Raw genomic sequence first — 16,146 nt, 5'->3', positions numbered from 1 at the left:
TCGTCTTTAAGTGCTCCTTTTGTATCTTGATCGTCCAGGGGCCCCACTGGTTGTTTAGCAGGCTTCCTGCTTCTGATGTACTTAAAAAACATTTCGTTATTACGTTTTGAGTTTTTGGCTAGCTGTTCTTCAAACTCCTTTTTGGCTTTTCTTTTTACATTTTTACACTTAATTTGGCAGTGTTTATGCTCCTTTCTATTTACCTCACTAGGATTTGACTTCCACTTTTAAAAAGATGTCTTGTTATCTCTCACTGCTTCTTTTACATGGTTGTTAAGCCACGGTGGCTCTCTTTTAGTTCTTCTACTATGTTTTTTAATTTGGGGTATACATTTAAGTTGGGCCTCTATTAAAAGATCTTCTCCTAATAGAGCACTAGCTCAGTGACTATGTTGCTACCCGAAGAAGCTGTGCTTCACAAGATGAAGGGACATCTACTCTTCTTGGTAAAGACGGAGAATTTTCATTATAGTCCAGATTTTTACAAGCTTTTTGTGCCCACACTTTAAGAACATCAGCCCAATGATCCAGCTAGCTCAGTATACTATCTTCAGAAAGTGTCTGGTGCCACGTGCTTCACAGGGAATGAACAGAACATGGCAATTATTGAGTGCTCCAGTCCCAGCTTTGGACAGGTAGTGATTTTGGGACATCCAGAACATGGGGTAGCATCCCTGACCATCTTGGCCAATAGCCTATCCTCTATGAATCTACCTAATTTTTTTTAAACTACTTATGCTTTTTGCCTTTACAGCATTTCCTGGCCATGAGTGCCATGGGCTAAATGAAGGTAATTCACCTCATGCAGTAACTGGAGTTCTTCGAGATGAGTGTCCCCGTGGATGCCCCACGTGTGGTCTTGGTACTGTCCTGACGCTTGGATCAAGGATTTTGAAGCAGTGCCTGTACAGGCTGCACATGCTCGGTGTGCTGTGCTGGTTGGAATCGTTCATGTGTACCCAAGCCCTCAAGTTACTTCTTTACCTCAGTGGCCCCCTAAGTCCGAAGCAGAGATGAGGAGGGTGGATCATGGAGCATCCACGGAGACACTCATCTTGAAGAACTCCAGTTTCTGCACAAGGTAAAAAACCTTTGTTTCTTTGAGAGAGACATCCCTGGGGATGCTCCACATCTGGTGAATAACAAGCAGTTTTGCCCCGTGGTGGCTCGGATTTTGGAATATTGTGGAATGCCGATGATAGTACTGCTGAAGTACCGACTCTGTCACCATAGGAAAGTGCATAGTACTTCACAAAGGTAAGATGAGATGCTCAGGTGGCTGCTTTGCAAATGTCTGTGGGAAGGTATACATTGGATGAAGAGATGGCTCTAGTGGAGTGATTTGTCAATGTATGGCTTCACCTCTCAAACACTTGCCAATTGCCACAGAATGATGAGGTGTTTTCCTGAAGGTCTTAGTTCTTTGGAGGTAAAATGCCAGTGTTCACCTAACATCGAGAGTATGCATCAAGGCCTTGAATTGCATTGGCATGCGGCTTTGGGAAAAATAAGTTTAACTTTTTTTATGTGAAAAGAAGATGTAAATGTGGGTAAGTATTTTGAGTGGATACAAAGGGTAATCTTATCCTTATGAAATATTGTGAAGGAGGAATCTGCCATCAGGGCCATTATATCTCCCACACAATAAGTGGATGTGATGGTAACTGGAAAGAAGATCTTCACTAACAGGTGCGATAGTGAGCAAGAGGCAAGAGGTTCAAAGGGGGGCCTACTTAGGGCACGCAACACTAATCCAACGTCCCACAGAGGCATGGGTTGTGTGATGTCCAGATAAAGGAGGAGAAGTCCTTTTAGGAATCTTTTGTTCGTTGGGTGTGTAAAAATGGACCAGCCCTCTATTTTGTGGTGGAAAGCAATGATTGCTGCTAGGGTGTACTCTGATAGAACTCACTGAGAACGACAATTGTCTGAGGTTAAGGAGATAGTCTACGATGAATGGCATGCATACCAATATTGGGTCCTGCCCCTTTGCGGTATACTATGTTGAAAAACTCTTCGACTTGTAAGTACTGTATATGACACATGGGTGGAAGGCTTACGGCTGAGAATGAGGATTGTTTGTACATACTCAGAAAACTCTAGTTCTGATTGTGAGAGCCACGGGGGAGCCATGCAGTTAGATGCAACTTGTGTAGATCTGGATAGGTCTGTCATATCTGACCAGAGTGATGAGGTTGCGATGGAGAGGAAGTGTGACTGGAGTGTGGCCTGACATCCTGAGCAGGAAAGGATACCACAGTTGTCTCGGCCAGGCGGAGGGCTATCAATATGATTCTGGCCTCGTCTGCTCTGATCTTCTGAATGACCTTAACAAGAAGCTGTACTGGGGGAAAGGTGCAGCAAAGTTTGTCCTTCCATGGAACAAAGAAGGCGGCCCTGAGTGATGTTCACTCTAAGTCTACTCTGGTGCAAAATTGTTTGCATTCGGTGTTGTAGGGTGTTGCAAATAGGTTGATTGTGGGTTGACCCCATCTATAGAACAGTAGGCACAGGAGAGTCATTGAGCACCCACTTGTGGTACTGGGGAAAGCAACTGCTGAGGGTGTCTGCCATCATGTTGTTGATGCCTGTTATGTGTCCTGCTGAGAGATGAATTTTGTACATGATACAAAAGTTCCACAATTTTATGGTCTCAATGCAGAGGGATCAAGACCTGGCTCTCTCTTGCCAGTTGGTGTAGAAGACACAAGCCATGTTGTCTGTAAGGACTCATCTGTGTTTGCAGCAATTGCAGGCAAGAAGTGTTGGCACGCACTGCTCACAGTGCAGAGTTCTAACAGGTATATTTGTAAGGAGAGCTCCTAAGGAGACCACACACCAGGAATTCTCAGCTCACACAGTTGAACTCCCTATCCCAAGAATGACGCATCTGTAGTAAATGTCCATGAAGGGGGCTGAGGTACAAAGGAAACACCCATACACAGATTGGATTGCTTGGTACACCAGAGGAGTGATGTCTTGACCTCGTCAGGAAAGATAAGTGAGAAAGTCATGGTGCTTGAGAGGCTTGAACACCATGAAGAATCAAATTTGCAGGCAGCGCATATGGAGTCAGGCATGCGATACCATAAAGGTAGTAGCCGCCATATGACCAACTAGCTGTAGGCGCTCCATGGCCGTGGTGCAAAGAGAGTAGTAAGGTGTGGTAATTAACATTTGGATAGTGAGGAATGTATCTTGAGGTAGATAGGCACGTGGTGTCCTGGATTCTAGATGGGCACCAATAAATTGTATGATTTGGGAGGGGCAGATTGACGATTTCTCCGAGTTTATCAAGAGGCCAGACTTCTGCAAACACTGTATCATTGTTGTAGTCATGCATACTGCCTCGGTCTGTGATCTGGCTTTAAGAAGGCAGTCATCAAGATGTGGGAATATAATTATTCTCATGGTGTGCAGTTGGGCTGTGACTACTGCCAGTGCCTTGGAAAGACCCAAGGTGCCATAAACAGGCTGAACAGTAGGACTCTGTATTGAAAATGGTCCAGGCCTATTGTAAATCTTAGGACTCTCCTGTGAGTGGGATGGATTAGGACATGGAAGTAAGTGTCCTGGAGGTTAAGGGCTAAAAACCCTTTGTTGCAATGCTGGGATTATGGTGGAGAGAGTGACTGTGCAAAAATGTTGTGACTTGACAAATTTGTGTAGTCTGCGCAGATCAAGGATAGGTCTCCAGACTCCTGATTTCTTTTGAGTTGGAAAGTATCAGGTGTAGAACCCTTTTCCTTTGTGTTGCAGTGGGACCAGTTCTATGGCTCCCAGATCCAGCAGATGGAGCACTTCTTATTGAAGCTGCGTCTTGTGGGAAGGGTCCCTGAAGTGGGATGGGGAGAGAGGATAGGTGCATGGTTTGGAGAGGAAAAGGATAGTATAACCAGAGAGAATGTTATCAAGCACCCATCTGTCTGAGGAGACAGTGGCCCATTGGTGATATGGGCAGCGGCGTTTTTGAATGTGCACGGTCATGACTGGCATTGAACTTCTGGGGGGTTTTCCAGGCGCTCGGCCAAGGCCTCAAACCTGTTTGTTGGCAGACGGTGGTTGTGGCACTGAGCCTGAAGGTTGCTTGTGTCTTTGAGGGCAGGTTCTATTTCTGGTCTACTTATTGTCTGACCATTGATGAATGTTGGAGGGGTACCGTGACTAGTGGTATTGCCAGCATCTGTTGGCAGGTGTGTGGATGCCTGTGGTGCGGAGAGTGGTGTGCGGTCCTTCATAATATTGATCACTTCATTAGTTCCATTGGTGAATAGTTTATCGCCATCAAAGGGCAGATCCTCCCCTGTAGCCTGCATCTCATGAGCGACCATGACTGGGGAAGACCAGGAGGTCTGATGCATAACTATCACAGTTGCAGTTGTTCTGGCAGCAGTGTCTACGGTATCTAGAGCAGCTTAGAGAGCAGTTCAGGAGATTATCTGCCCCTCTGCCACAATAGCCCTAAATTGTGGTCTGTTTGTCTCTGAGATATCATCCACGAAGTCCATTAGTTGGAATACAGGCAATCCCCGACTTACGCGGATCCGACTTATGTCGGATCCGCACTTACAAACGGGGCTTTCTCACCCCGGAGGTCGAGGTGGCGGATTGCTACCTGCGAGCTCCGGGGCGAGAAAGCCCCGTTCGTAAGCTGCTCCGGTGCCCCTGGTCTGCTGGAGACCGTCTCCAGCAGACCAGGGGCACCGGGCGGGTTCCCGCGCTTCTGAGGCTTTGCCAGAGCAAAGCCTCAGAAGCGCGGGGAACCGCCACTGCTGCCGCTTCAGTCCCGGTGCCTGTGGTCTGCTGGGGACCGTCCCCAGCCGACCACAGACACCGGGACTAAAGCTGCAGCCACGGCGAGGTCCCGCGCCTCTGAGACTTTGCCAGAGCAAAGCCACAGAGGCGCGGCACCCCGCTGCCGCTGCGGCTCTGCTCCCCGTGTTCCTGGTCTGCTGGGGTGGGGGGGGTGCAGCTAGTGTGCCCCCCCCCCCCCCCAGCAGACCAGGCTTTTGTTTTGGACCCTGGGGCAGAGCAGCTGGGGCGCTGCCGATTGGTCCTGCAGCGCCGCTCTGGGCACTACTGGACCAACCCGGCAGCACCCCAGCTGCTCTGCCCCAGGTCCTGATTCAGCCGCTGCTGGTCAGTTTCAGCAGCGGCTGAATCAGGACGCCTGGGGCAGAGCAGATGGGGTGCTGCTGGGTTGGTCCAGTAGCACCGAGGAGCGGCGCTACTGGAGCAACCCAGCAGCACCCCAGCTGCTCTGCCCCAGGCGTCCCCAAGTCAGCCACTGCTGAAACTGAGCAGCGCTGACTACAGGAAGCCTGAGGCAGAGTTGCTCTGCCCTGGGCTTCCTGGAATCAGCTGCTGATCAGTTTCAGCAGCAGCTGACTTGGGGACGCCTGGGGTTCTTAAGTTGATTCTGTATGTAAGTCAGAACTGGCGGTCAGTTTCAGCAGCGGCTGAATCTGGACGCCAGTTCCGACTTACATACAGATTCAACTTAAGAACAAACCTACAGTCCCTATCTTGTACGTAACCCGGGGACTGCCTGTAGTTCTTAAAATCATATTTGGCTAATAGAGCTGAGTAGTTTAAAACCCTGAACAGAAGCATTGAGGAGGTGTATGCTTTGCGGCAAAAGAGGTCAAGCCTCTTGCTGTCCTTATCAGATGGCATAGTGCAGAAGTGTTGCTGCTTTGCAGATGATATGTGGCTTCCACTACAAAGGAGTTTGGTGTGGCATGGGTAAAGCAGAATTCTGAACCCTTCGCAGGTACATAGTACTTTTTGCCATCTCTCTTGCATGTTGCTGCTAGAGAAGCGGGAGTTTGACGTATCTTATTAGCAGGGTCCAAAATAGCTAGATTGATTGGAAGAGCTATTTTGGCTGATGGTGATGCCTGGAGGATATCTGTGAGCTCATGCTGAAGCTCAGATACTTCCTTCATAGCAATTTTAAGCTCCACTGCTATGCACTTGAAAAGCTCATGAAAGTGCACAAAATCATCCTCTGCAGAAGGCAGCGGGGGCAGTACAGCCTTATCTGGTGAACATGAGGAATTGGTTGGAGGTGAGACATCAGGAGAGGATTCCTCTGGGACCTGAGATTGGTGCACAGATGAAGTTGTGCATAGTGTGTAGAAACTGTCCTGCTTGTAAGGGCTAGGCTGTGTGCTATAATTCCTTCTGTAGGAGCTCCATGGGTTCCAATATGGTCATTGGGCTGGATGTGGTGTGGTATGGGGGGGGGCATCCAAGGATGTCCATAGCAGGGGGGAACTTGTGATCATAGCGTGACTTGTAAAATGCAGCAGAGGACTGCAGTGCAGGGAGAAGGAGGCTTGCATGCCCTCATCGTCACTGGAAAAGCATGACAGTGCTGGTGATAAAACCTGCAACGGTGTGAGCATGGGCAAGACATTGGTGTCAAAGAGCAGCAACTGAGGAGCTGATGTTACAGCCAGGTCTGCATGCTGCATATATGGCAGTGGTGCTGCAAGGGTTGGTGCCATCGTCTCCAGAGTTGGCAAGTATGGTGCCAATGGAGTGTTTGGTGCAGAAGGCAGGGAGCATTTATAAGTTGGTGGCACAAGGTATGATCAGCGCTAACATCTTGGTCAGTGCCTTCAAGTTAATGGGTGCTGTCGGCCTCATGAGTATCATCGACTTCGTCGGTGCCTGTTGCAGTGCCAATGTTGGTACCTTTGTGGTCACTGGTGCTGAGATCTTTGACAGTGCCAATTTGGCTCGAGGCCTAGACCCTTTGGGATTGGTATGGGAGTTGGCAGCTGGTGCCATAGTGCCTGAGGTACCAAGGCATCATAGGTGCTGATGTATGAAAACCTCTGTGCTGTTGGTCTTGGGGGGAACTGTTTCTTAGCAGAAAAAGTCTCTGTGAGACACTGAGGAACTCCTCTTTTTTTGGCACCTACTTGCCATGAGGAGAACCTGGGAGTGATCATACTGCCCTAGTTTTTGATCCCAGGTCAGAAGCAGGGTGGAGATTCTTTTCCAAATTAATCATTGTCAGAGGAAGATATCTATCTGTCCCTGAGAGCTCTGGCCCTAGCCTTGCACGGTGAGGGCAGTCCTGAGGTGAGTGATCTTTACCAAAGCATCTGATGCATCGAGGCTGTCCATCAGAAACTGGCATCACCTCTCTGCAGGAAATTCAGCACTTGAAACATGGAGAACCAGGCATTGTGATAAAAGAAAAAGGGTTTTGTTTTGTTTTTAAACTAACTAACTTACTAAGACTAACAACAACTGTCTAACAAAACTAGCTAACAAACACTATCAAGATGTTGAAAACGTCTGAAGAATGCAGAGCTCCATCTCAGGCCAGGGATAGTTGAGAAGGAACTGGAGGGCTTGGGTTGCACATGTGTGGTTCCAACCAGCACGGGTTGTGCTGTCGGCACTGCACACGCATGGCCTGTGCAGGGACTGCTTCAAAATCTCCAATCCAGGCACCGGGACAGCGCTGAGACCAGACATGAAGTATCCACAGAGACATCTTTTGAAGAAGAATTGAGAGTTATGTGAAAAAGTACTTTCTTATGTGTGTTTTAAACCCGCTCCCTATTAATTTCACTGGGATTCTTAGTTACACTTTATTCCCTTTTTCCACAGCATTCATGATTTTATTGACCTCTGTCATATTCCCCTTCATTGTCTCTTGTCTAAGATGAGTGGACCTAGTCATTTTAATTTATCCTCATATGGAAGCTGTTTAATATCCATAATAATTTTTGTTATCCTTCTCTATACTTTTTCCAATTCTAATATATCTTTTTGAGATGGGGTGACCAGAACTGCATGCACAATTCATGGTCTGAATATACCTGGTGGACAGGTAAATAGACAAGTGCACAAAGAGATGTGAGAAACAGTGCCATGAGACATACACAGGGAGAACCAGTTTTGACCCATTGGACCATTACTGTGAGATTTTCAATACCTAGTAACAGCTGTAGGTGGCACCCTATCCCTACGACTAGTACCTCATACTAACAAACAGGCAGTAGGTAATGCGAAGTGCTGTATTTTGTAGAATTGGGTAGGATTGGAGGCAGGGATGTAAAAATTTGCTTTAAAATGTTAACCATGTAACCATTAAGAATCATAGCAGATAAGTTACACGTTCTGTGGGCTCTAATACTGCAGAGCCCACAGCGAAGCCTCCCCAAGAGCAAGGCCAGCAAAGGCTACTGCCAGCCCCGCTCCCAGGAAGGCTTCACTGCTGGCTCTGGAGTGGGGCTGGCAGCCCCTGCCGGCCCCACTCCCAGGGAGCCAGCATAAAGCCTGAAGTGGGGGCCTGGCTGGGCCTGCCATGAACAGAGGCTGCTCTAGCGAGCCCTGCATTGCTGGAACAGCCCCCTGGCTGGGGCAGGCCGGGGACTGCTCTAGTGTCTACCAGTGAGGCTTACCAGTTAACTATTTATATCCCTTGTTGGGGGGTAGTTCTCCATGCTGGTCCTTCTTAGCCTGTAAGGCTGATCAGAGACACCTCTTCTCCCCCGCTCTGAACATATGTTTTTCTTTATCAGCTTTTCTTAAAGCTAGCCCCACAGTCTCTACAGTCCCAGGACAGCAGAAGCCTGTGTCTGCTTCAGAGGCATTACATTCAGCCCTATAATGGAGAGGAAGTACCTGGTTTCACTTAATAATGGAGCTAATTAAAGGGTATTATGAACAGGCTTAGAAGGGAGTTGGTCACACATCATGTTGTGCTGTTCTGTGGCCATATTCAACTGGCAGTTGTGCCCTGCTGTAAAGCTTTGTCACTGTACCTGGTATGTCCAGTTCTTCCTAACGGGTGAGCACCTTGGCAACTCGAGCCCTCGTTTTGCTTATTTTGGAATTTCCTTTCCTTTGAGATCTCATTGTTTGTGTCCTACTTTAACAGTTGACATCTGCACTTAGCAAGGTAACAAGCCCCACATTTCAATGTTGTTTATTATTTCAGAGTGAATCTGTGTGGATAGAGAATGAGACGGAGAATACCTTATTGCCCTTATATAAATCCATGGTACGCCCACATCTGGAATACTGCAAACAGATGTGGTCTCCTCATCTCAAAAAAGATATACTGGCATTAGAAAAAGTTCAGAGAAGAGCAACTAAAATGATTAGGGATTTTGAACATGTCCCATATGAGGAGAGATTAAAGAGAATAGGATTTTTCAGCTTGGAAAAGAGGAGACTAAGGCGGGATATGACAGAGCTATATAAAATCATGAGTGGTGTGGAGAAAGTGAATAAGGAAAAGTTATTTACTTGTTCCCATAATATAAGAACTAGGGGCCAGCAAATGAAACTAATGGAGAGCAGGTTTAAAACAAACAAAAAAAGTTTTCCTTCACACAGTGCATAGTCAATCTGTGGAACTCCTTGCCTGAAGAGGTTATGAAGGCTAGGACTATAACAGGGTTTAAAAGAGAACTAGATAAATTCATGGAGGTTAAGTCCATAAATGGCTATTAGCCAGGATGGGTAAGGAATGGTGTCCCCAGCCTCTGTTTGTTAGAGGGTGGAGATGGATGGCAGGAGAGAGATCGCTTGATCAGTACCTGTTCAGTTCATTCTCTCTGGGACATCTGGTATTGGCTGCTGTCGGCAGACAGGGTACTGAGCTTGATGGACCTTTGGTCTGACCCAGTATGGCCGTTCTTATATGTGGCTCTTACAGCCTTAGAGCAGGGTGAAAGATAAGAAAGAATTCAGAAAGGAAGATGTCATGCTGCTGGCTCAGGATCATCAATTAGTTATTTAGGATTAGGTGTCTTCTTTAAAGATGATTAATTATCAAATATAAGTACACAATAGCTATGATTTATAGACCATAGACCTTTAAATTTAAACATAATTTAAAACCTAGCTTTTTAAAATGTCTTTAGCTCTCATAATCACAGCCCATCTTTAGGTCAGTTTGATTAATCTTAACTATTCTTTTATGGTTACAGATGCCAATGATGAACAAGGTTTTGGATCAACTGTTACAGCAGCTATTATCGGAATTGTAGTTCCTTTTGGTAAGCAGGTTTGATTTAAGCTTAGATTGAGACTACCCTGACAACTTTTTGTAAAAAACATTTCTGGGGCACAGAGAACTATTGCTATACTATACTGCATGTCTGCCCACAGGAAGAAAGGTATAGGAGCAGATGTCCATATGGGAACATGTTTGCCTTCCCCAAATAGCCAGATGACAGTTTTTTCTCCTCCTTCTCTTCAGTGGTCATTGGTTTGCTGTGTATGGGAGGGTACCTCATCTGGAGGAACTGGAAACGAAAGAACACTAAAAGCATGAATTTTGATAACCCTGTGTACAGAAAGACAACAGAAGAGGAGGATGAAGATGAAATCCATATTGCAAGAACTGCACAAATTGGGCATGTCTACCCAGCAGTAAGTATCTCTGAGCTAGTTACCACAGGAAAAGTCTTTTCTTAAGAAAGTTTGGCTACATAATTATCTCAGCTGATCATGAGGTTGGTTGCAGTTACGTGGCATCAGACAGTAAGTACATTCAAATAAGGAGTTTGTAAGATTTTTGCCTGTGAAATTGCTCTTAGACTTGTACGTGGATCATATTGCTATATCTTTGGAACATATATGAGGTTAGATCAACTGTCCATTTAGTCAGGTACAGTCTCTGATGGCATTGCGCGCTTAAATCCCTTCAAGGCATCCCACTGAGAGAGAAATGCACGTCTCGTCGGTACTTCTGACAGGTCCCTCATTGTAATGATAAATACTAAACATGAAAGAAAAATGAACAGGCTGTCCTACACATGAGTTTTTCCAAAAATAGGGGCAATGAGTATTCCTAAATGTTAGGCTGTAACCTGGTGGGCAGGTTTTTCTCCTGATGCAGCTTGCAGTCATTCTTATGTCTTGCTGTTTTCCATCCACTGCCTTTTCCTACCAACAAGTCCACAGTGTTTTTCTACTTATATAATCAGAGGTAAATCACTAAAAAGTGAAATGCCCCACAGTGAATGAATGAGGAGTCAAAGAAAGCTGCCTTAGCAAGATGAGGCATAAAGATGGGATGGAGGAGTAATGCTTTTCTACTCTGCTCTAACTGAACATAATGAGTCTGATCTAGCTGATCTTAATGGGACTTACTGATAAAGACACCATAACCCATTCAGAATGGCTTCTTCAAGGTAGCATCCCTTCCAGAAACAAGTGGCTTGAATGAAGTATAGCAACAGTAACTGGAGTTAGGAATGGGAGGACAAAGAGAAGGGAGTGAATATGGGAGTAAAACCTCTGTAGGTATGAGGAAGGGCACTATCTCAGTATCACAGAATGAGTAATAACAGCAGTGCTTACACTCCTGTCATACCTCTCATCCAAAGATTTTAATGAGCATCACAGACATCAGTGAACGTGGCCTACCACTACATCTTTAGTGCAAGGAAACTGCTTATCCCCACTTTGCGGTTGGGATATTAAATGCATGACATTAACTAATAAATACTACTCAATGTAGGAGTTACTCCATTGAATTCATAATGAGTAAGGTATCAAGTCTAAAGAGATCAAATGATTCTTTGTTACTCAGGCATTTACCAGTGTTTTCTTTGTTCCACAGCGTGTAGCATTGAGCCTGGAAGATGATGGGTTACCATGAGGACCAAGTTGCCACTATAGTCCCATACCTGATGGAATAATATGCACTGAGCAGATTCACTTTGGATCATGGAACTCCCCTTCCTTTTCTTCCCTCAATGAATTTATGTTGCAGAAGGGTAACTACAAAGTTATAATGAACTGCAAACATCCAAAGGATGTGAGAGTTTTGTATGTATAATCTTTTATACACATTTTAACTTGTTGCACTACCCATATGTGATAGTGAAGAGGCTACTGCTGAGCTACTAACTCAGTATACATAATTAGCTGGGTTCAATGGCTACGCATCATTTTTAAACTATATTTATAGAGGTTTTGTAAATAGGTTGAACTTGCTTTGTGGCTCTCCATCAACATAAGTAAAAAAAATCTATACAAGCAGTTTAGAATATTTATTAATAAAATTGAGATATAAGATTTGTTCTGTAAATATATTAGAGGGGTGAGAGTATTTATTTTTTGTATGTTTGGCTTGCTGTGCATATATCTATCTAGACTAGATAGATATATAGACATAAATATATATATATACATATATATATATATGCACATACATATAAGTATATTTTAAACTATTAGCCCAAGTCTATGGGAATTAGGGGGATTGAATTCTTAAGGAATGTTTATGGAAAAATTGCTTTGAACTCTAAAGCCACTGGAGTAAGAAACAGCTGTACAACAGAACAGTCAGTGGTTCTGTAAAATTAATGAAGCACTCCCATAATGAACTTTTTCTGTCAAAATATGTTGTGGTTTACATTGCATTTCAAGCCCAGATGAATGTCCTGGCCCAGGAGTTAAGCGCTAACATACTTGATTTCCTTTAAAAAAAAAAAAAAAAAAAAAAAGTCACACCATAAATGTCCTCATACACTATCGGTACGTCTACACTAACCCCCTAGTTCGAACTAGGGAGGCTAATGAGGGCGATCAAAATTGCTAATGAAGCACGGGATGTAAATATCCCACGCTTCATTAGCATATTCCTGGCTGGTCGCCAGCTGGAAACTGACTAGCCCGAAGTAACTGACCGCGTGGCAGAAAAACGGAATTCCAAGATAGACCCCTTACTTCGAATTAACTGTTAAACTTCTTTCCACGAGGTTTAACAGTTAATTCGAACTAAGGGGCTAGTTTGAACTAGGGGGCTAGTGTAGACGTACCCTAAGTGAGGAGAAGTTACTGCATCTCACACATAAGAAACTCCTATAGGTTTCAACATGACTTTATACCATATCAAAAATTTATCTCTATGGGGGTGTTTGATACCTAAACCTGTCTTTTTTGGGGGGGGGGTCCCATGAGAATCTTGTTTAGTACTCATAAAAGTGATGATTTACTGGTAGTTCTATATCATCCTTCTGAAGCTAGCTCATTGTAAAATCTTTCCTTTATCCTTTTATGGCTGTACTGCTACCAATCATTAACACTGCTGAAATGAATGAAGTGTTAGGAAACAAAATACCAGTTTGACCTGGAATATACAGCTCTGGGTAGGATGGCTAAAAAGGCCATTGGGGAAAAAAAATACCCCAAACCACCTTATACAGCAGTGATCCCCAAACTGAGGGAGTGTGGCAAAACCCACACCAGGTCCTACAGGGACTACGGAGGGAACATCACCCAGACCCACTCTGCCCCCAGCTTCACACCTGGCCCCAACTCCCAACTGCACTAATGGGAGGTGCAGACCAATTGCGGGGAGGAGAGACAAAAGTTTGGGGACCAATTCCCTAGAAGGCCTTTCACTCACCTGATCCTAAAGCTGAGCAACTATGAGAACAGTCCTCAATAACCTTTCCAATTCCAATATTCTTTCCAATGGGAACAGTGGTGGGTGTGGCAGACATTACTGTCTCTGGCAGAATCTTGTGACAGCTGTGAAACTAATGTGTCACTATTTCTATAGCATTAGGAAGTATCAAGGAAATCTTAAATTCTACTGGGCCACAGAATCAATTCTTCAGCAGAAGCAGCCCTTTCTTCTAAACTCAGTCTGGCTCATGGTGCACCAATATCCCGCAGACATGATAAGGAACATATGGTAGGGAACATGGTAAGCAGTTCCTATCCCAAATATCTGGTAGAGGGCACTGAGTGATGCAAAGCATCACTGTTCATTGTGGAAATCATTACCTTCATTACAATCCTGCACTACTTCTTGCTCCTGGGAACAAAATTCATAGTTTCTCACATGGCATAGGAGCACTCATCTTATGTGAATCAGATGCCAAAGCCCAAGTGGTTTATCTACTTTGCGCAGTCTTCTGAAGTCACTATCCCATATATGCACCTGTGTAACATACAGCATAAATTTCCAGGGATATCTTTTTTCAATATCCATATGCTCCAACTCCAGCAGTGAATAAAGGATCCAGTTCTGTTTGTTAGATACAAAGCACTCACTGTTCCAAGGGCCTTATTCAAAAATCTATTAGAATCAATGGAAGACCTTTTTCACTGGCTTTAAATTAGGCCTCACTGACTTTAGTGGGAGAGGAGGGGGTTCAACCTCTGACAAGGAGTATTCAATACCTCTGTGGTTTTGGTCCTAAATCCAACACTGTACAATAGGTTGTAGAGTAACCTGTGTTGCTTTTATATGTGAATTGAAGTTTGTGAAAGATCCAAACACTATCTGAAGATGCCTGTATGATGGGGAGGGGAGAGGGAATCACAGTTTAATGTGGGATTAAAGTGTTGGTACATGAATTAAGTCTAGGAAGACAATACTACAGTATGCATTATGGAAACACTATGGACCCCAAACTTTTTGTACAAAAGGTCTATGAAGTTTAAGTTGTCCTTAACCTTCAATTCTAAAAATCTAAAGGAGGTGGCTTGATTACTTAAAGATCATTTAGGGAGGTGGAGAAATGTGATTCTCAGATTTCCAATTATTATTTTAAACCACAAAGCTCTTCTACTAGAAGTCCATGCACTATGTGTATGAAGGAAAGAACAAAAACTTGAGCTGTATGTGTGGTAACACTAACAGCAAACTGTACATATGGTTGAAGGCTCTACATTTTGATACTTTTTTTAAAAAAAATAAAAAACTGTACAAGTCGTGTGTATAATCAGCAATTTTTTCAAACCATTTTAAATGACGATGTCTGGTGCTGGTTTCAAACTTTACAGCTTTCTAACTAATCAAATGAAGTCAGCCACCAAATTCGGTTTTTTTTTTTACATACATTATTTTAAACGACAGGTGGAATTGTTAGGACACTGTTTAATACTGTAACCGGTTCTGATCTCTGTCTTGTCATAATGAATTTCTGTTGAAATGAGTTCTTGCTTGGTGCCTTTTGTGTTTCAGTTTTCATTGTATGGACAAAAGAACTGAGGGGGGAGGAGGGAATTTGTTCTGTATATCATTTGCTGTACTTACATAAAAAGGAGTACTGAAAACCAAATGAATACATTTGTAAAAAAAGTGCACTGTTTCTATAGAACAATTAAATTTTTTTATCTGAGTTTTCTGATGTGTTCTGTTCTGTTATAGCACATCAATGCTTTTTTTCCACAGACTACATTTAAGGGATCCACAAAGGTTTTCGTTGCCATAGAACAGTAGATTTCAACCTGTCATCTGTGGACCCCTGGGGATCCATAGACAAGATTTTGAAAGAGATGTGTCTACACACGCGCACGTGCTGCTCTACATTCTAGTCTCTTTATGGTCCCTATCAGTCTACATTTAACATCCTGCAGTTTTTCCAATCTAGAACTTTGCAGCCTCAATCCTAGATGCTACCTAACTTCTATGTACAAATGAAGGGATACTCAATGGACAATTCTGAAGTCCCCTTCCTGCACTCATACGGTTTTACCAAATTACACAGAAAATGCCACCTGTTTTAGTTATGCTTGCATTACATAAAGTTTTATATAGGTGACAGAACTAAAATGCGTCTGATTTGAGGTCAATATAACCATGACAGCCTGCTGCAAACAAATATATTAGGTTTTACCATTACAAATGCTACATTTTGTCTCTGTCCTGTAAATCTGTGATGTTTTTGGGAGGCATATGGTGCATTTGCTTGCCATACTGCATAAGCGTTTGTTATTTAAGCTAAGCCATTTAAAGAGTGCCCAGATAGTCCTGTGATGGATATTTTGTTACACTCATCACTTTATTAACAATAGCTTTTCACAAACCCAAAACAAAATTAGAGCTGGTTGTCCCGATGGGTGCTCCACCTTAGATGTTTTCAGCACCACTGCGCTGTAGTCGGAGATTTAAGACAGGAGTGCCGTCAGTTGGCTGCACACACAGATAGCCGGCATGCGCCACTCATAACGGCTACTGCACGTATACAGCCAACCAACCCCTCAGTTCCTACTCTGCCCAGAAATAGAGGTGTTCCAGAACAGATGATGGAAGGATGGGTGGTGGAGCACCCACAGAGACAACCATCTCAAAGAACCTCAGTTACTGCACAAGGTGAGTAACTCTCTCTTCCTCAAGAAGTGTCCCTGTCGGTGCTCTTG

General features: G+C 44.2%; 1 protein-coding gene across 2 annotated transcripts in view; it reads left to right on the top strand.

Moving 5' to 3' along the window:
• Window positions 1-15,125, top strand: part of LRP8 (LDL receptor related protein 8) — a 304,738-nt gene extending 289,613 nt beyond the window's left edge. For both annotated transcript variants that reach the window (XM_075936002.1, XM_075936001.1), the window contains 3 exons: window positions 9,966-10,034; window positions 10,238-10,410; window positions 11,606-15,125. In XM_075936002.1, the coding sequence (XP_075792117.1) occupies window positions 9,966-10,034; window positions 10,238-10,410; window positions 11,606-11,644 (281 nt within the window). In that variant the 3' untranslated portion in view covers window positions 11,645-15,125. The remainder of the gene's footprint in view (window positions 1-9,965; window positions 10,035-10,237; window positions 10,411-11,605) is intronic.
• The last annotated feature ends 1,021 nt before the right edge of the window (window positions 15,126-16,146 follow it).

This window comes from Pelodiscus sinensis, chromosome 9 (genome assembly GCF_049634645.1).
Source record: "Pelodiscus sinensis isolate JC-2024 chromosome 9, ASM4963464v1, whole genome shotgun sequence".
Taxonomy (NCBI): domain Eukaryota; kingdom Metazoa; phylum Chordata; order Testudines; family Trionychidae; genus Pelodiscus; species Pelodiscus sinensis.
The sequence above is the reverse complement of the archived record's forward strand: the minus strand, read 5'-3'. Positions and strand labels throughout refer to the sequence as shown.